The sequence below is a fragment of the Scylla paramamosain genome, chromosome 44 (genome assembly GCF_035594125.1).
Source record: "Scylla paramamosain isolate STU-SP2022 chromosome 44, ASM3559412v1, whole genome shotgun sequence".
Lineage (NCBI taxonomy): Eukaryota > Metazoa > Arthropoda > Malacostraca > Decapoda > Portunidae > Scylla > Scylla paramamosain.
The window spans coordinates 640,001-660,000 of NC_087194.1; the positions used below are offsets into that span (position 1 = coordinate 640,001).

The 20,000-nt window shown below is 42.6% G+C and overlaps 2 protein-coding genes and 1 long non-coding RNA gene across 13 annotated transcripts in view; 2 read left to right on the plus strand and 1 right to left on the minus strand.

Annotated features, from left to right (window-relative positions):
* The window catches only part of LOC135093847 (uncharacterized), a 6,579-nt gene extending 102 nt beyond the window's left edge, over positions 1–6,477 (minus strand). Inside the window, exons 1-9 of the long non-coding RNA XR_010263500.1 lie at positions 5,248–6,477; positions 4,804–4,931; positions 4,571–4,641; positions 3,043–4,472; positions 2,633–2,741; positions 2,115–2,189; positions 1,411–1,667; positions 1,210–1,320; positions 1–730 (exon numbers count right to left, since the gene is read on the minus strand). The exon at positions 1–730 is cut by the window's left edge and continues 102 nt beyond it. This is a non-coding gene — a long non-coding RNA (uncharacterized LOC135093847). The remainder of the gene's footprint in view (positions 731–1,209; positions 1,321–1,410; positions 1,668–2,114; positions 2,190–2,632; positions 2,742–3,042; positions 4,473–4,570; positions 4,642–4,803; positions 4,932–5,247) is intronic.
* A 252-nt stretch (positions 6,478–6,729) lies between these two features.
* On the plus strand, positions 6,730–13,672 carry LOC135094077 (uncharacterized). Of its 4 annotated transcripts, none has more exons than XM_063993843.1 (5): positions 6,730–6,882; positions 9,337–9,420; positions 9,606–9,729; positions 10,337–10,614; positions 11,737–13,672. In XM_063993843.1, the coding sequence occupies exons 2-5, from the start codon at positions 9,369–9,371 to the stop codon at positions 11,745–11,747; spliced, it is 465 nt and encodes a 154-aa protein (XP_063849913.1). In that variant the 5' UTR covers positions 6,730–6,882; positions 9,337–9,368; the 3' UTR covers positions 11,748–13,672. The 4 variants fall into 4 exon arrangements, 3 of the variants coding, with proteins under 3 accessions (XP_063849913.1, XP_063849915.1, XP_063849914.1); XM_063993845.1 differs by having other exon boundaries at positions 10,352–10,614; XR_010263580.1 differs by having other exon boundaries at positions 6,731–6,882; positions 10,438–10,614.
* Positions 13,673–15,318: 1,646 nt separating this feature from the next.
* LOC135094079 (uncharacterized) overlaps positions 15,319–20,000 on the plus strand; it is a 37,698-nt gene continuing 33,016 nt past the window's right edge. For 7 of the 8 annotated variants that reach the window (XR_010263583.1, XR_010263586.1, XR_010263584.1 and 4 more), the window contains exons 1-3: positions 15,319–15,427; positions 16,791–16,937; positions 17,983–18,079. The gene's annotated coding sequence lies outside the window, so the exon portion shown is untranslated. Of the gene's footprint in view, positions 15,428–16,790; positions 16,944–17,982; positions 18,080–20,000 lie in introns of all 8 variants that reach the window. The other variant, XR_010263587.1, reaches the window with a different exon arrangement.

Sequence of the window (20,000 nt, forward strand, 5' to 3'; positions counted from 1 at the left end):
CAAGGCCAGTGTGTGTGTGTGTGTGTGTGTGTGTGTGTGTGTGTGTGTGTGTGTGTGTGTGTGTGTGTGTGTGCGCGCGCGCGCGTTGAAAGACAGCCATTTATATAGGCTTTAATACATACCATATCCACTTGTTCCTGGTCGTGGGCCCGGTCCCCTCCCCATCCCTCCCCAGCAGGGCGGGGGGAGGGGAGGGGGTGCTCATTTTGTACTTTTGCGACCGTAATAAAAAAAACGAGATGACCATCTTGTATGTTTGTTTGTTTGTTTACTTCAACAAAAGGTTATTGAAAGTTATTAACAATTATTATAATAATATTATTATTATTGGTCATCATGGTTATCATCTTTATATCTTTATGGTTTATCACTGTTGAGAGAGAGAGAGAGAGAGAGAGAGAGAGAGAGAGAGAGAGAGAGAGAGAGAGAGAGAGAGAGAGAGAGAGAGAGAGAGCAATTATTTCCATCCATACACGCAATAAGAAAAACAATACGAGTATGTACATTATCTGATTTATTTACTTATCTGTCTCTCTCTCTATTTGTTTATTTATTTATCTGTTTATTTACTTATCTATCTTTTCGCAAACATTCCACAAATCTTTAATTTTCAGAGCTTTGGTAGTGAAGCAGTGGTGGTGGTGGTGGTGGTGGCGGTGGTGGTGGCCGTATTCGTCTTGTGTTATTGAGTGAAAATTGTTCTTGTAATGATGCAGCAGCCACGCGGACCCTGCAACGTAGTAGTAGTAGTAGTAGTAGTAGTAGTAGTAGTAGTAATCTAGTTAAAATATCGTTTCCCCTATGCAGCAAATGTAAACATATCTTCCAGCGCACCAAACATGAGCATAGAATAAAAAAAAATCAACAATAATAGTAACAACACAAATGATATACAACAAATACAGCAAAAAAAACAAAAAATGAATAAATAAATAACTATAACATAAATAAAAAAACATTTGAGGTCGTAGACTGTCTGGTAACGGGCCCTAAAATGTAAACAAACATGATATCACAGAAATGCATCTATATTCAACTTTTTTTTTTATCAAATTATCCCTTCTTGTATCTCAATATAACTTTACTGCATGGGTGAGAGTGACTTGGAGAGGTTTATAATGCACGAGAAGGAAAAATAAAGATGAGAGAGAGAGAGAATGAAAGGAGTGAGGAATAAAAGAAAACGGAAGATATTGAGGGGAGTCTTACCTATAATGCCGCCTCGTGCCGTTCATTCTCCTCCGCCACGCTATTTTCATTGCCTCTTTCTGTGCCGCCGGCGTTGGCACCACCCAGTCCCTTGTGCCAGCGGAGTGTTTACTGGAGGGAGGGAAGGAATATTAGTAATAGTTGTTTCTGTATTACTAGTATAGCACCACCACCACCACAACCACCACCGCTGATACTTACCAATACTTAGAAAGAGGACAGCCCACGAGATACAGCACTTTTCCCTCCTCCTCCTCCTCCTCCTCCTCCTCTTCCTTCTCCTCCTCGCCTCGCCCGTAGAACTTCCTCTGCATGGCTCTGGGATCCACGCAGGTGTGGGCGTACTGTAGGTGGTCTGCACGGGCGCGGCGGGAGCGGGTGGGAGAAAAAGGGCGTACTCTCAATCTTATCACCCCCTGATATAGCTCCTTCACCTCTTGGTCATCCGTGCCGAGACACTGAAAGTAAGATCCTCTTCTGAGACATTCCTGCGTCGCCTCCACTACTTCCCAAAGTTACGCAGGTTGTTAAGAGTGCTTTATTTGATGGTTCTAGTGATACATTAACAAGATTTCTACATTATTAACGGGAGAAACACTCTTGAGAACCCGGCTGATCATCTCTGTGGCCCTTGGAAATAGGAGTGGTGAGGCAGCTAAGTGTTTTAAAAAGGGCGTGTATTGTGAACCGAGAAACATTCACTATCATTTCATGTCACCAGTGTCACTTATAAACCAAATCAAGAACAAAGAAAAGGAAAACAAACAGAACGTCAATGATAAAAAAAATTCTATAACAATACTCTCTACTCTCTCTCTCTCTCTCTCTCTCTCTCTCTCTCTCTCTCTCTCTCTCTCTCTCTCTCTCTCTCTCTCTCTCTCTCTCTCTCTCTCTCTCTCTCTTACCGCTTGTAGCAGGAAGAATGCATTGTGAGGGTCCGCGCGACTCACAACACCGAGGAATAGAACGAAGGGACCTGTCTGAGAGAGAGAGAGAGAGAGAGAGAGAGAGAGAGAGAGAGAGAGAGAGAGAGAGAGAGAGAGAGAGAGAGAGGTTATTATTATGTAAGATAAGAACGTGTTTTGTGTTGTTTTTTGTTTGTTTGTGTTTGTGTGTGTGTGTGTGTGTGTGTGTGTGTGTGTGTGTGTGTGTGTGTGTGTGTGTTTCTAGTAGTAGTAGTGGTAGTAGTAGTAGAAGTAGTAGGTGTTGTTGTTTTACTACTACTACTACTACTACTACTACTACTACTACTACTACTATTATTATTATTATTATTATTATTATTATTATTATTATTATTATTATTATTTTCATGTTTTCTTTATCATCTCTCTCTCTCTCTCTCTCTCTCTCTCTCTCTCTCTCTCTCTCTCTCTCTCTCTCTCTCTCTCTCTCTCTTTGCACGAAACACTCATTCTCTCACCTGATTGGCTGGCACGGGGTGAGTATGGCAGGGATGGGCCAATAGGCGAAGCTTGTTGGCGTGACGGATCTCCCCGTCCAGCCAATCAGAGTAATTCTTGCCCACCAGCCTGTCACGTGATTGGTCAGTGTGAATTGAAGTGAAGGAAGTTTGATTTTATTATTTATTTATTTTATTTCATTTATTTTATTTTTCGAGCGATGTGTTGTTATGTGGGTTTTTTTTATTTTCATTTTTATTCACTAATTTATTTATTTATTTATTTATTTATTTATTCGTCGTTAGAATGTGTGCTATTTTATTTTATTTATTTTTTTTAGGAAATAGAAGGAATAAATTGATAAGCGAAAATAGGGATAATGGAAAACTCTTTCTCTCTCTCTCTCTCTCTCTCTCTCTCTCTCTCTCACCTGGGTAAGTCGGCAAGCACAGGTGAGGCGGTGTCGCTAATTAGTCTGCCGCTGAAGAACAGGTGTTGCTCCCACCCACTCACATGTGCGCCCCCCGCCCCCCCGCGTGCCCGTCCTTGACACCTCGGGCACTAGGGCTTCCTTCCCCCCCCTGGGCCCCTCCGTGTAAAGCCACCAGTCCCAGTCCCTGCCCCCCTGGAGAGAGAGAGAGAGAGAGAGAGAGAGAGAGAGAGAGAGAGAGAGAGAGAGAGAGAGAGAGAGAGAGAGAGAGAGAGAGAGAGATGATAATATTAGCTTTACAATAAAGGCCAGTATGATTATTTTCTCCTCCTAATCCTTATCTTGTTTTCTTTTCATCGTTATCATCATCTTTTTCCTCCTCCTCCTCCTCCTCTTCCTTTTTTGTACCCCTTCCCTTTCTAAAACACTCCCAAACACACCCAGAACACACCAGCAAATATCCAGAACACACCCAAATACTCCCAAACACACCCAAACACACCCAAACACACCCAAACACACCAAAACACTCCAAAACACACCAAAACACTCCCAAACTCACCCAGACACACCCAAAACACACCCAAACACACATAAACACACCCAAACACACCCAAAACACACCCAAAACACACCAACTTACCCCAGGAGGCACCCACAGTGGTATAACGCTTTCTACCCATCGCCTAGAGGTCATCCAACCATACTGCGGGTACATTTCGACTCTCAGTAACGTATTTAGACAAGCTGCCGTGCTGGGAAATGAATTTTGGCCGAAGGCGCTGACGAACGACAGGGAAGGGTCGGTGTCTAAGAGCCAAGCAGCCTGATGGAAGTACCTGAAGGTGGTGATGGTGGTGGTTGTAGTAGTAGTTGTAGTAGTAGTAATTGTTGTTGTTGTTGTTTTTGTAGTTGTTGTAATGGTTGTAATAGAAATGTCAGTATCAGTTACACAACACTGTCACACTTCCCTCCTCCTCCTCCTCCTCCTCCTCCTCCTCCTCCTCTGACCTCCACTGACCTCAGCAAGTCCGGGGCCAGCAGGAGGTCATCTTCCAGCAGAATGACCTTATCTGCTGCAGGCCACAGAGATAGGGCGGCTTGGAGGCTAAAGGCGATGTTGCTGTTTGTCCTGTGAAGAAAATAAATTTTGTTTGTCCTGGGAAGACTACAACAACAACAACAACTACTACTACTACTACTACTACTACTACTACCCTCATATATTTATCATTACAACACCACCATCACCTCCTCCTCCTCCTCTTCCTCACCTGGTGTTCTCCCCGGGGGCGCCCTGGGGAGTGTGGACGATGACACGGTGACCGAATAGTCTTGATAGTCTAATAGTCTCCTTATAAGGTCCGTCAACCACCACCACTACTTCCGTTTGTCCAGCTCCGGCCACCCAACGCAGATTCTTGAGCAACCTGTAGTAGTAGTAGTCGTAGTAGTAGTAGTAGTCGTAGTAGTAGTAGTAGTAGTAGTAGTAGTAGTAGTAGTAGTAGTAGTAGTAGTAGTAACTTACCTATACAAGTGGTGGGGTTTGTTAGCTGTTACTATTGCAATGGGGATGTTTTCTCGCATTGGGAAACCAGGCTGGGGAGGAAGAGGAGGCATTAGCTGAGGAAGGGAGAAGGAAGGGAGAAGGTTTTAAGGAGGAGAAAAGATGAGGAAATGATACTGTCTACAAACAAACACACACACACACACACACACACACACACACACACACACACACACACACATACACTCACGCACAGGGGTCATGTCCTCTGATGGCAGGAAGGGTGACACACACGCACACAAGTCACAGTAGCCGTCATAGTCTTGGCAGAATGCATGTTGTTCCATTGGTACGACCTTGTTCCCGCCTCTGCATTGCTCACCTGTGTGTGTGTGTGTGTGTGTGTGTGTGTGTGTGTGTGTGTGGTGGGGGAAGTTGTAATGGTTGTTGTTGTTGTTATTATTATTATTATTATTATTATCATTATTATTATTATTATTATTATTATTATTATTATTATATTCATCACCATCATCATCATTACAAACAGTAGTAGTAGTAGTAGTAGTAGTAGTATTTGTAGTGGTGGTGTAAAAAAATGGTAAAAAAATATATATATATAATCAGAACCACCACCATCACCATCACCACCACCACCACCACCACTTCTACCACCACCACCAGCGCCACCTTCTCACCTGACACTAACGAGTAGAGAGAAACATCCATTAGGAGGGGTGGGCTGCCTTCTGCGCCTCCTACCGTAGGTTCCCACGTGATTAGAGTCTCCGCCAACGCCCTGCCACGCACCCCCGCCCCTGCCGCGACGCCCACCAATGACCACGCCTCCCCCAGGGCCACGTGGGGTAATAAGCGGGTATCAAACGCTGTCTGGAGGGCGCCCATTCCTTCGGCATCCAAATAATTCAGGAAACCAAACTGGAAAGTAGTAATGAAATTGTTGTGGTAGTAATAGTAGTAGTAGTAGTAGTAGTAGTAGTAGTAGTAGTAAGAACAGCAGCAACAACAAGTAGTATATTCACCTGCCCCACCACCACCACAACCCTGCCTGGCTGTAGTGCCTCCAACCACGCCCGTAACGCCCACTGCTGGCCGGGCTGACTGGTGGCGAAGTGGCGCTCTGACACCACATCTCCTGCCACGCTTTCCAACACCACCACAGCCACCCCACCGCCACCGTCACGCCACTCGTACACCTAAACGGAGAGAGAGAGAGAGAGAGAGAGAGAGAGAGAGAGAGAGAGAGAGAGAGAGAGAGAGAGAGAGAGAGTCAGGGGGTGGGATCGGATTAGACAGGTAGGCAAACTGATAGATAGATAGATAGATAGATAGGTAGATAGATAGGTAGGTAGACAGATAGATAGGTATGTGCATTAGTAGGATATATAGATGTGTAGATTAACTGAATGATCGACACACACACACACACACACACACACACACACACACACACACCTGCTGGCCATCTCGTAGCAAACTAAAGAAGGTTTTGTTGGTTTCCACAGACAACGAAAACCCTGAAAGCAGAAAGATACCATATTAACTTTATCACTTTTAAAGACTACTACTACTACTACTACTACTACTACTACTACTACTACTACTACTACTACTACTACTACTACTACTACTACTACTAACCTTTCCTACCCTCCATTCTCCTCCACCCAGCTGTCACCACTACCATCACCACCACTACTATCATCACCATCACTACTTCCCCGCATCTTGCCATTAAATAAACAGATAAATATGTAAATAATTGGTGTGAGGAGATATAGTGGATTGAGGCAGCGGTGAGCGAGACACGTCAGGTTATTGTTCATCTACTCGCTACCAGGAACTTGGAACGTGGGACCGAACATTTTTCCTCGATATTTTCCGGTTTTGTTTTCCTGGATGTTCGGAAGGCAGTGTTTATATATATATATATATATATATATATATATATATATATATATATATATATATATATATATATATATATATATATATATATATATATATATATATATATAACCTAAATTCTGCTGTATTTGGAAAGTGCCAGTTTTGGATAATATTTGGAATAATTACATATGTACGACAATTTTACCAGAAGTATAATAATTTCAACCTGTGTAGTACGACAATACGGCCAAAACAATATGACAGCGCTGGTTTGAATCAGCCGCTACCATAACAAACAGACGCCATATTGCTTGTTTAGTCCTGTGATGCTGGACGAGGCTGCGGGAAGGAGACGAATTAAGGGGAGATCGCAATCCACTACTGAACTAAAAAGAGCGCGAGGGATATGAACACAGGGGGCGGTAAGTAGCAGACTGTTGACATGCAGCAGACGGGGAGGGAGGGAGAGGTGATGCTCTTGACCGAGGCTGCCCAGCTTGCCACAACAGATATGATCCCCGGGCACCGCGCCGCGCCTTGTGTTCTGCAGGCCCCTGGGAGTGTCCGCTTGATGGCTGGCCTGCTGGATAACCTCTTGCATACTAGCAGGAAGCGGACGAGGCAGGCAGTAACAAATTAGTCCTTGCTGGTATACATTGACGGGGCGGCATGGTCCCCACTGGCTGGCTGCCGCCCTAGGGGTCTTGTGTCAGGTTAAAAGAAGATTAGATGAATTCATTGATCGGAATGCATAGTTTCATTGAGGGACTACCACGTGTAGCTCTGACGGCTTCTTGCAGCTTCCATTATTTGGTGATGCCTTGTGTCGTTATCAAGCTGCCGTGGGTGTGTCAGACTGCCAGGGAGTGGCCCAGTGTGGGGGAGAGAGGGATTTCATGCTTGGCGAGGCGGTTTAAGGGTTAAGGGTTGAGTGTGAGGGGTTGTGAAGCCATGGCAGACCAGGTGCGGGAGTTTTCCTGCCATCTAAATGACAACCTGGTTCTGGAATTCCTGTTGCCCCAAATTCACATTTTACAGAGCTGTTTGGGCAGTGTGAATGAAGTGTCCTGCAGACAAACAGGAGGGGAGTGAGCATGAGATATTTTCAGGGAAAGTGAATACAAGTCCTTCTTTTGATATGAAGAACAAAAAGCCTCGACATTATATTTGTGTGGCCTTGTACCTGTCGTGCACTGGGTTGTATCTGTCAAGCAGGCTTTGAACCAGGAGTGTATGGTACCTCGTGTGCTGTAACGATATAGTCTTTGTAGAAGTATATTGTGGTTGACAGCATGAAGGGCTTTGGGGAAGTCAACAAAGATTGGTAATGCTGATAATTTGTCACCAACAGATTATTAAAGATGGGTGGAAAATTGATTTAGAGCCTGATGAACCCATGCTGAGATAGGATTAAGAGAGGAAGAAATTGGTTCTCAAATAGGGTGGTGATTGAGTGGAACGGACTCAGTAATCATGTTGTTAGTGCTGGGACATTAGGGAGCTTTAAGAGATCAGACTGGGTTTATGGATGGGGATGATAGGTGGAAATAGGTGGGTATATTTCATACAGGGACTGCCATGTGTAAGCCTGGTCGCTTCTTGCAGCTTCCCTTATTTCTTATGTTCCTATGTTATGTTCTTATGTTCTGAGAGTCACTTGACATTATTGTTCATCAATGATCTTAGTCAAACTTCTCCTATACTGATGATACCACCCTTCACTTTTCCATGTCTTTTCATGGATGTCCAACCCTTGAACAATTGAACAGCTCATGCAGGGAAGCTACAGAATGCCTTGCTTCTGATCTCTTTAAAATTCTGATTGGGACAAAATAAACTTAGTATTGTCCAATGTCTCAAAAACTCAGTTGTTCCACCTATCAACTTGACACAACCTTCCCGATAACTATCCCCTCTTCTTCAGTGACACTGTCCTACTGTTCTACTTTTGAAGATCTTATGTCTGTCCTTTACTTATAATCTAAACTGGAATCTCATTTCTAGCTAAAAAAAAAAAATATATATATATATATATATATATATATATATATATATATATATATATATATATATATATACATATATATATATATATATATATATATATATATATATATATATATATATATATATATATATATATATATATATATATATATATATATATATATATATATATATATATATATGTGTGTGTGTGTGTGAAATTAGGTAGTCCCACCACCATCACCACTGCCACCACCACCACCACCATCAGGAGCACAGATTCACTGAAGTCTCTACCAAGATTTCTTTAAGTTTTTTGATAAATTTAACTTCCAAGAGAGAGAGAGATGCTGATTGTTAAAGGCAGTGTGTGAAGCCTGCCCACTGTCTTTGTATATACAGGTTAGGGTGTGTGTGTGTGTGTGTGTGTGTGTGTGTGTGTGTGTGTGTGTGTGTGTGTGTGTGTGTGTGTGTGTGTGTGTGTGTGTGTGTTTGTTTGTTTTGTATCCTCCACACTGCTGGCCTTAATCTAGCTTGCCAAACTAAATGAAGTCATCCACAGCCACAGCCTTATTCTTCCTTTCATTTGTATCTACACACTCCTATGAGCAGCTCCTCCTCCTCCTCCTCCTCCTCCTCCTCCTCCTCCTCCTCCTCCTCCTCCTCCTCCTCCTCCTCCTCCTCCTCGTCTTCCTTCTATTATTCCTGTTTCCTTGTATGTCTTATTCCTCCTCCTCCTCCTCCTCCTCCTCTTAATGTTTTCTCTTTCACTGCTGTTCATGAAAGTGTTGAAGAAATATTAGTTATATCTGGCAGTGATCAGACCTCATGTACAGGTGTGGTCCCTTACTACAGACACAGCCTAAGGTAACCTAACCCAATCATTTCAGAAGGTGGAATTTGAGTCGGTCAAGCCTCAGAAATGCAGGAAGGATTAGCGGTGATGATGACTTCAGGCTGCCATCGACCCGCAGGTAATTACCACATACTGCCGGTGCCCTTGTCACATATTGGAACGCTGCCCTAATTTATGGTTTTATCCTTTTGTTTGTTTATTTATTTATTTATTTATTTATTACCTCTCAACTCATTAAGTCTATCTACCTGACAGCTTTGTGTACAGAAACACTTACCTACTGACTCACTGACTTGCTTCCAGGTGTGATGGTGCCCGACCAGCTGGTACACATCAGTGAGATGGTGGTGGTGCTGGAAAACAGCTGGTTTGCCAAGTGCAGTGCCAGGCAGGCTGCCCGCCCACACAGTCACCAGAAGGATCACAGGTAAGGCAGAGAGGGGAGAGGCATGACAGGGTGATATTGAGAGAGAGAGAGAGAGAGAGAGAGAGAGAGAGAGAGAGAGAGAGAGAGAGAGAGAGAGAGAGAGAGATTGAGATTGTGTGATTATAAAGTAGAAAGGATGAAAGTGTTAGTCTGTGTGTGCAAGAGGAACAGAGATAGATTATTCCTCCTGCTGGTCTGGCTTTTTACTCTCTATTTGTCTGGTCAACTGTCTATATTTATATTATTCCTGCTGGTCTGGTCTATTTATATTATTCCTCCTGCTGAATCCACTATTTTTCTCCACTAATGTATTATTCCACTATGATATTCCAATGACAGATTTCAGTTCTTCAGTATTTTGAGCAGTTCTGAAGTTCCAGTGACAGGTATAACTTCCTCACCAGACTTATCAGTGGTGTGTTGAGATGTTCCACTGACAGGTATAGCTGCATCTGACTCACCAATACTTTGCTGTAAGGTTCCATTCACAGGTAAAGCCTCATCAGACACAACACAGAGTGCAGCTTCTTCTGAGATACCAGTGGTCTGAAGTGAAGCTGCAAGAAGTTTTCCCAGCACAGATCTTCACTTACATTTCTGTTGCCAGCACATCTCCCGTCAGGTCTTGGGAGCACCGGGTGTTGTTTGGCAGGAAGGAGGCCAGGTTGTTAGGGCACGGCCTCACCCCACTGTCGCACACATCCACAGGCTTGAGGGGTGCCAGCCAGCAGGCCTGCTTCCCACCCCCAGGTCACAACAGGAGTGAAATGCAGCATCAGTATGGCTCACCAAAGACTTCCCCTCACACTGGTGGTGTTGACCTGCCTTGTGAACACCTGCCCTCCTGTGTGCTCCTGCCCTTAATAGCCCTCCAGGTGACATCAGGTAAGTCAGACACCTATCTTTCACTTAATAGCTCTCTCAACCCCTAGTGGAAAGGCTACTACTACTACTACTACTACTACTACAGCTGGCCACACACATTTAAAGTCATTTTTTAAATTTTTACAAAGTTTAGACATAGACAGATAGAAGAATTTGTTTGTTGAATGCCTAATTGCCTCATTTCTGGTATTTTAATGATTTTTTAATTGTTAGGCAAGGCGCACATTGAGACGCAGGGCAGCACAGAGCAGGGCAGACGCAGGGCAGGGCAGCACAGCGCAGCACAGGCGTGGTGCGCACATTGAGAAGCAGGCTGTCGTCCTGTGCGGTAGTGTTGATCATGGCTGTTGCCAAAAATGACTTTGGAAACCTTAGTTCCGATTCCGACTCAGAAAACGAGTTGGAGAAAGTAATGTTATTATATGACATTTGTAGAGCAAAGAGGTCAGTGTGGAGGAGTGAATACTTGGAGAAGAGGAAAACACATGGAGAATTTGCCCATAACTCGTTCTTATAAGTTCCTCTCATATAATGAGGATGACTAGTGTCATACAGCACTCTTTGATGGCGAACAGCCTCTATGAGTTGCTCTGTGGACGACATTGTGAGTACTGAAGAGCAAGTTGCTATCGAGCTGCGCCGCACGTGGCACAGGAAGCTGCGTTCGAACGACTGCGTCGCGCTGGCCGGCACAGGTCTGCATCTGTGCTGTGCTGTCCTGCGTGTCAATATGCGTGCTTAGGTTTAAACCAGTGAGATGCAGTTTTCTGCCCTGCTCTGTGCTGTGTCGCCTGTGTTGCCTGCGTCTCAATGTGCGCCCGGCCTTAGGGTGTTCAAGGGTTTTTTTCATAATATTAGTGATAGTTTTGCAGGCTCTGCTTATTTATCTGTCTGTTATTTTATCTATTAATCTCTCAGTTTACCCATTTATCTAAGTATCTGCTGGACCTAACCTAACTAGGCCTATCTCTGCTTGTCTCAATGTCTATCTGTTTACCTAATCTAACCATCTATCTCTCGGTCTATTTAACTTTCTGTTTAACCATTTATCTATCTCTCTATCTCAATCTATGTAACTAAGTACCTACCTAAACTAACCATCTCTATCTCTCTCTCTCTCAGAATGTGGATGAGGGGACAAGAGAGCCAGTGTTCCAAGTACCACCACCATCACCACTGCCACCACCACCACCACCATCAGGAGCACAGATTCACTGAAGTCTCTACCAAGATTTCTTTGAGTTTTTTGATAAATTTAACTTCCAGGAGAGAGAGAGATGTTGATTGTTAAAGGCAGTGTGTGAAGCCTGCCCACTGTCTTTGTATATACAGGTTAGGGTGTGTGTGTGTGTGTGTGTGTGTGTGTGTGTGTGTGTGTGTGTGTGTGTGTGTGTGTGTGTGAGTGTTTTGTATCCTCCACACTGCTTGTCTTAATCTAGCTTGCCACACTCCATGAAGTCATCCACAGCCTTATTCTTCCTTTCATTTGTCTCTCCACAGTCCTATGAACAGCACCACCATTCACTTCCTGCCCTCTCCACTCTCCCTAACTCCAAATCACTTGCACCACATCTCCACCTCATATTTCTGACACTGCAGTATCATGTGCTCCACCACCTCATCCTCCCCATGGCTCACGTTGCTGCAAGACTCACACCTGTAACTCTTTGCATTCACATCCATACACTGTCCTTGCTTAGAAGAGGTCACCAGCTAGGCTTCCCTCATACCACCTTTCATACATTGGGGGTTCTTGTGTTCTATTCTGTTCTTCTGTTCATTCAGTTTATCCCTCTTCACTAATCTATCTCACTTTTCCACCTTTTATCTCAATGTAATCTGTCCCTTGTTCTGTCATGGTGAACCTGTCTTCCCTCTAAAGGTCACAGTTTGAAGTGTTCCTGCTGGTCTTCTAGGCTTGTGTTGGGCTTCTCTTTGTGCATTTACAGAAACACAATTTAAGTTTAGGTTATCAGAGTGGTGATAGGAAGAGCTGGTTCTTCCTCATTAGTAATAGAATGCTGGTGCGGATGACACACAGCTCAGCGTTCCTCTTGATTCCTCCCACTCCACACCACCAGGCACTAAACACTATGTACTGTGTTTACTGATGCAATTGTTCTGTGGTTTTCCCTGTTCATTCTTGCTCCTGTGTCCTTCTTTATGCAACAGAGTCACCCAGCATTCATTGTTCCACCTCTGCACTCTCTTCTCTCCACACCTGGTGAAGTAACTCAGTATTATCACCCACTTCCCTTTATTCCCAAACATACAGCACAGGGTATCTCATCTGGCCCTGCTACCTTCCCAAACTTCTGCCTTTTTTTGCACTTTCTTCATGTCCTGCCTGCTGGTTCTCTCAACTTGCACACACCTTGCCTGTCCAGTGTCACACATCAGTACATAGGCTTCTCCACAGTGGCTCCTTGTCCCTCACCACCATTCTCTCTGTCAGTCAAGAGGTTCTCCATCCATCTCAGCAGGCCACCCTTTCCAGCTTCCACACATGGCACCCTATCAAAGGCACCATTTAAAGGCACTATTTATTGCCTGTCCAGTGTCACACATCAGTACATAGGCTTTTCCACAGTGGCTCCTTGTCCCTCACCACCATTCTCTCTGTCAGTCAAGAGGTTCTCCATCCATCTCAGCAGGCCACCCCTTCCAGCTTCCACACATGGCACCCTATCAAAGGCACCCCTATTTATTGCCTGTCCAGTGTCACACATCAGTACAGTGTGTGTGTGTGTGTGTGTGTGTTTGAGCATTCTTGTATTTTTATTTATTTATTTTTTTTGAAAGGCCACATTAATCAGGTCCTCAGAGGTGTTTTTTTTCCTGTTTCTATTTGTTAAACTATCACTGGAATCATGAAAACTCGTAACTGTAACCTGTTAAACAGAGAGAGAGAGAGAGAGAGAGAGAGATTCAATCCTCTCACTGCTTCACCCATTACCATTCAATTAGTCCTAACATTTTCAAACTGGTCGCATTGTTTGTTTATTGGTTTTAAAGTTGTAATTTGTAACAATACATTAATAAAATTCTCTGCCTCAAAGGAGTTTAGATTTTAATACTGATTGGTACACTGTAAACTTGCAAACGTGTGTGTGTGTGTGTGTGTGTGTGTGTTAGTCACCTACGGTCGTTGGCTGAATGATTAACAGGCGATCGTAGGTGAGAGAGAGAGAGAGAGAGAGAGAGAGACTTGATAACCATTCACACACAACTATAAATTAAAGAAAAAAAACGATAATTTTAATAAAACACTCATAACAGAATATATAACTTTACTTAATACAAGCCAGCAAACATACCAGCGCAGATATATTAATAACAATGACGAAAAAAAATAATAATTAGGACTATAGGTATGTACTCTGAAACGCTTACTGTATTCAAATGTCACATAGATGATTAACCTGACTTTCAAATACAGTTTTCCTGTTAATAATACAGAAATCTTGTTAATCTGTCACTAGAACCATAGAAAACATCTTTGAAAACTTGTGTAGCTTCATAGAGTCTAATCAGCTCAGTAGGGAGGCAGCACAGAATTCCTGAACATAAGTGCCTTGTCTAATTCCCAGCAGTCGTCCCCAGTCGGCCCCGTTTACCGCTATCGGCGAGAGAGAAGGGCCGAGCTGTGGAATGCGATGCTGGTAATGAAAAAAAATGTTAAATTATTACTCATTGGGTGAAATTACTATATAACATAAGAGATTGGGTGATTAGGTAGCGCTGGATACGTAATGATTAGATTGGTTAGGTCTGATTGGAGTAGGTTTGTCAAGGTATGGTGATTTAGTTAGCTAGATAAGGTGATACGATTAGATTGGGCTGATATGATATACCAGGCCCTAATTAGGATGATTAAGTGAGATTAAGTAGGTGTGATTAGGCTGGAGAGAGCATTGGGCAGGTGACGCAGTTAATCTTATTAGGTGAAATGAATAACTTGATCAGATTGTTTATTTATGTCCGAAGAAAATGTTTAGTTAATTGGCCAGTGACAAGTTGCAAAGGTGATTAGACTGCAGGTAACGTTAACAAGCTTGTCAGGAGAGAAAAAGCTTGTTTGTCTAAGTGACTGATCTGTGATGCGTTTACTGAGGTGGGAATCACACACACACACACACACACACACACACGCCCTTAATAATGCTGTATGTCACGTACGCCCATGCATACCTCTACACCTACGCACACCCACATCCACGCACGCCCATATATGTCCACACCCACGCCCACACCCACACCTACGCCCACACCCACACATACGCCCACTCATCGTACGTCCGCCGACTCACGCCCACCCCCAGTCACACACATTATTTACACATTATTCATATATATATCTTTCCCTTCATGTTTGTAATGCAAGGCTGAGGTTACCGTATCGTGCACCACTGGTTGACTTCTTACGTGTGAAAAGAATATCGTACGTTACTTTTATTATTCAATTTTTATAATGTATGTTAATATGCGCAGTTAGTGTAACGACTGTCTATCTGGTGCTTGTTTCATTATAAAGTGATGGACTCAGTGTATTATTTCTCTATCTTCTTCCTTCTCTTCCTTCTTCCTTCTCTTCCTCCTCTTCCTCCTCATCATCATCATCATAATTTCCTCTATTTTCATTATTGTCAGTTCATATTTTGATTTTAAAGTGAAGTACGCCATTTTTCCTCCTCCTCCTCCTCCATCTTGTCTGAGGGCATTGGGGCGAGTTGAGGTGCCGGGCAGGTGGCCACGCGCGAGTCCACTCTTACCGCAGACGTGACCGAGGTGGGTGAGCCGGGACGTAGTGAAGGTGAGTATGCTGTTGTGTGTATTTTCTTGGCGTGGTAGGGGGTGAATAATACGACTGGGAGTATTTGATGTGGAAAGCGAATGATTTAGATACGAGTGAATGAATAAGGATGGGTGATAATGAATGATTTGTATAGGTAACTGAATAATGAGCTTGTAATGGTGAAATCAACAGTGAATAAGTGATATGAAGGGGAAAGATACGAACAGCAGTGAATAATGAGTGATTTAGATACGAGTGAATGAGTACCAATGAATAAGGGGTGGGTAATAATGAATGATTTGTATAGGTAACTGAATAATGAGCTTGTAATGGTGAAATCACAGTGAATAAGTGATATGAAGGGGAAAGATACGAACAGCAGTGAATAATGGATGATTTAGATACGAGTGAATGAGTACCAATGAATAAGGGGTGGGTAATAATGAATAATGTGTATAGGTAACTGAATAATGAGCTTGTAATGGTGAAATCACAGTGAATAAGTCATATGAAGGGGAGAGATACGAACAGCAGTGAATAATGAGTGATTTAGATACGAGTGAATGAATACCAATGAATAAGGATGGGTAATAATGAATGATTTGTATAGGTAACTGAATAATGAGCTTGTAATGGTGAAATCACAGTGAATAAGTGATATGAAGGGGAGAGATACGAACAGCAGTGAATAATGGATGATTTAGATACGAGTGAATGAGTACCAATGAATAAGGATGGGTAATAATGGATGATTTGTATAGGTAATTGAATAATGAGCTTGTAATGGTGAAATCACAGTGAATAAGTGATATGAAGGGGAGAGATACGAACAGCAGTGAATAATGGATGACTTAGATACGAGTGAATGAATACCAATGAATAAGGATGGGTAATAATGAATGATTTGTATAGGTAACTGAATAATGAGCTTGTAATGGTGAAATCAACAGTGAATTAGTCATATGAAGGGGAGAGATATGAACAGCAGTGAATAATGAGTGATTTAGATACGAGTGAATGAGTACCAATGAATAAGGGGTGGGTAATAATGAATAATTTGTATAGGTAACTGAATAATGAGCTTGTAATGGTGAAATCACAGTGAATAAGTCATATGAAGGGGAAAGATACGAACAGCAGTGAATAATGGATGATTTAGATACGAGTGAATGAGTACCAGTGAATAAGGGGTGGGTAATAATGAATAATTTGTATAGGTAACTGAATGAGGGTGTAATATTGAATAGTGAATCGGTGATCTGAGTAATTTGTGTAGTGATGGTGTGTGGTGTTAGATTAGGATATATATTCTTTGTATTGGTGTTGATAATGTAATATGATTATAGCATGTGGTGTAAGCAAATTTACGTGTTCTCTCCAGGGTATGGCGTGGTGGCAGCGGCGGTGACGACGGCAGCGGCGGTGACGGCGGCAGCGGCGGTGACGACGGCAGCGGCGGTGACGACGGCAGCGGCGGTGACGACGGCAGCGGCGGTGACGACTTGGGTGTCCTGGGTGGCTTTAACAGGCAAGGGTAGTTATGTGAAGGTGTTGGCAGTGGTGGTAAGTCTTATTTAACGACTGGGATAATTTGTACACGTGTCATAGCCTGTTAGTGGTGTATAAGCGTGTTACGGTGGCGGTGGTGAGGTGGTGGTGTTCGCGGTTCTCCAGTTGTGATGACGCGTGTGGCGGTGGTGAGTGTAACCGTACTGCAGGCCTGTGATTGTGGTGGTGGTGGTGATTCAGGTGGCAATCACAAATTTTCAGTATCTTGCTTATTTACGCAGGATGAAGCAGTTGCAAGCATCCTGAGCGAAGTTTTTTGCGATATTTCATGTGTTTTCGCGATTATTTGGTGATTCAAACATGCTACATATCTAGAAACTATCAAAACACAATAATTTATCCTTGTTTTGTCAATGTTCCTTGAGGCACGGAGGAAATATCAGCTAATTTAATCGCAAGGCAAGGTAGGGGTGGGGTGGGTCCCTGTGGTTGTAGTGGCCGGGCAGTTTAAAGGCCGCGATGAATGAAAGGAGTGGGAGGTAACGGGGAGGAGAAAAGCGGGGGGGAGGGTACGTTTTTAAAATGCATATAATCGCCAGAAATATATCTTTTAGTATTGATATCCTAGCAATAAAAATACTGCTATATGTGTGTTGCCTGAGACTAGAGCAGGTTCTTAGTATGTATAGAATGATATCAGTCAGACTCCAGAAATTGTCGTTTGTATGTAGTAATTATAAATTTTGTTATAATAACATTGACATTCTATTCGTGCGTATCTTGCGTAAATGTTACGAGTTTTTCCTTCTAGTTAATATACAAAGTCAATATTGGAATCAGTTTTGAAATATAACAACAGTTTGCAGTTGCAATGTTGATATTTTTCATATAAGGAACTATATTATTTATTCATTTATTATAAAGAATTAATACTGTACGACATGTTGGCCTGCTTACGCCGGCAGCCATCCTTTTCCCGCGTCAGTAACCGCAAGACCTCGGTACGGGTGGGCTGCGCTAATCTGTGTATCGAAACTTGCCTATAAGAAGTGATTTATTTTCAGTTAACTGTTGAAGACAAGTGTAGCGAGTGTCGGCGCTTGTGTCGGGAGTTCTGAGCACGGCTGTGTCAATGGAGATACCGTGAACACACACAGGAAGGTAAGAAAAACGTATTTTGTTATATCCGTGTATAATCTTGCCTACACGTGATCGGTCTGTTCAAGTCGTTGTCTGAATATTCTCCTCTGTCCTTCGGTGCCACAGTGCCACACATAGTGCCACACATACTGGCTCCCATGTCATCCCTTCTGCCAGGCACCTATATCTACGCAAGGGTTAACGTAACATCTTGCAAGGGTAAGTAAACATTACATCTTGCCTGTGTAGTGACGTTCCTGGAGAGCGAGGGGTCACACACTTGACACCCTCAAGACTCACGGCCTCAGAGGTCACCCATAAGTTTTCCGTCAAGCCTTTCATCACCTGTGTGTACCCAAGACTCCATACACACGCCTAGAGATGCTATTTCTTCATACGACTTAACCCCGGTGTATTGCAGAGTCAGCCGCTGGAATTAACGTTCATCATCTGGTTTAAATAATTGCATCATCATCTTGTACTCCCAGCTTGTTCATATCACTTCCTTATCACGCCTCTTCATCTTATTATGTCTCCCAGCGCTTCTTCTTCCGCTAAACATCATCATTGCCTTTCTCACTACATCCTCTTCTCCATATCACTTCCTTATCACGCCTCTTCATCTTATTATGTCTCCCAGCGCTCCTTCTCCCGCTTAACTTCATCATCATTGCCTTTCTTACTGCATCCTCTTCTTTCCTTGTGTTCAAAATATCTTAGTTGTGGTTTTCTTGCCTTGATATTAATACGAGTATTCCTCACATTATTCTTGTATTTTCACTGTCTCCTTTCTAACAGTGAAGTGCCACCTATGCATCTCACCATCCTCATCTCTGTGCTCTCCTGAATGCCTCCCTCTCTTCCTTAAAAACCATTGGTCTGAACTCAATTCTGTATAAGGTTAATTTTGTATATCTCAGCTTTAATGGTATTTTCTTATCTAAGGTTAATTCTGTATATCTTATCAGCTTCAATGGTATTTTCTTATCTAAGGTTAATTCTGTATATCTCAGCTTCAATGGTATTATCTAAGGTTACTCTACTGCCCTTCATTTCTCCCATATAGCATTTACTCTGCTTTTTCTGTTCCTCCTCCTTCTACAGTTACTGATCCTAGGTATTTTAAATGTGTGCTTCAATATTATGCCATCCTCTGATGTTACATGTATTTTTTCTCATAATCTCTGTTGCTTATCATTAAATCTGTCTTTTGTGTGTTTGCATTCATTGCCTCTCTCTCTCCAGGTTGCTTTTCTATAACAAATATCTCTCCTGTACACCATGTATCTTTCTCTTTCGGTTTCCAACTCGTCTTACTACAAATCTGTTGCTTTTGTTACTAATACATCTTTGATATCTTCCCACACCTTATCTGCTGTTTCTGGTAAGGTGCTTTTGTTACCAATGTCTTTTATATCTTCCCACACCTTATCTGCTGTTTCTGGTAAGGTGCTTTTGTTACTAGTATGTCTTTCCCTGAATGTTTCTTCAACTTTGCTTCTAAATTCATTCTTCTTTTCACTTTTCATCTCCCAGACTTTAATCTTTTCATTCTTTTTTCCTTTCTCTTCCTTCCACTTTTCATCCTAAAATCTGCTACTGATAATCTAATTTAATCTTTCATTCTTCATTCTTTCTCTTCCTTCCACTTTTCATCCTAAAATCTGCTACTAATAATCTAATCTAATCTTTTCATTCTTCCTTCTTTCTCTTCCTTCCACTTTTCATCCTAAAATCTGCTACTAATAATCTGTTGCATCACCACTGCTATAACTTTGCAATCCAGTCTGTACCTAACTTAACCTAACCTAATATGTAGCCAGTCTGTACCAGGATAAGTAGTCAGTCTGTACCAGGATATGTAGTCAGTCTGTACCAGAATATGTAGTCAGGAAAAAAAAACTCTAAAAACAAAAAAAAAAAAAAAACAGCAGATGACTTA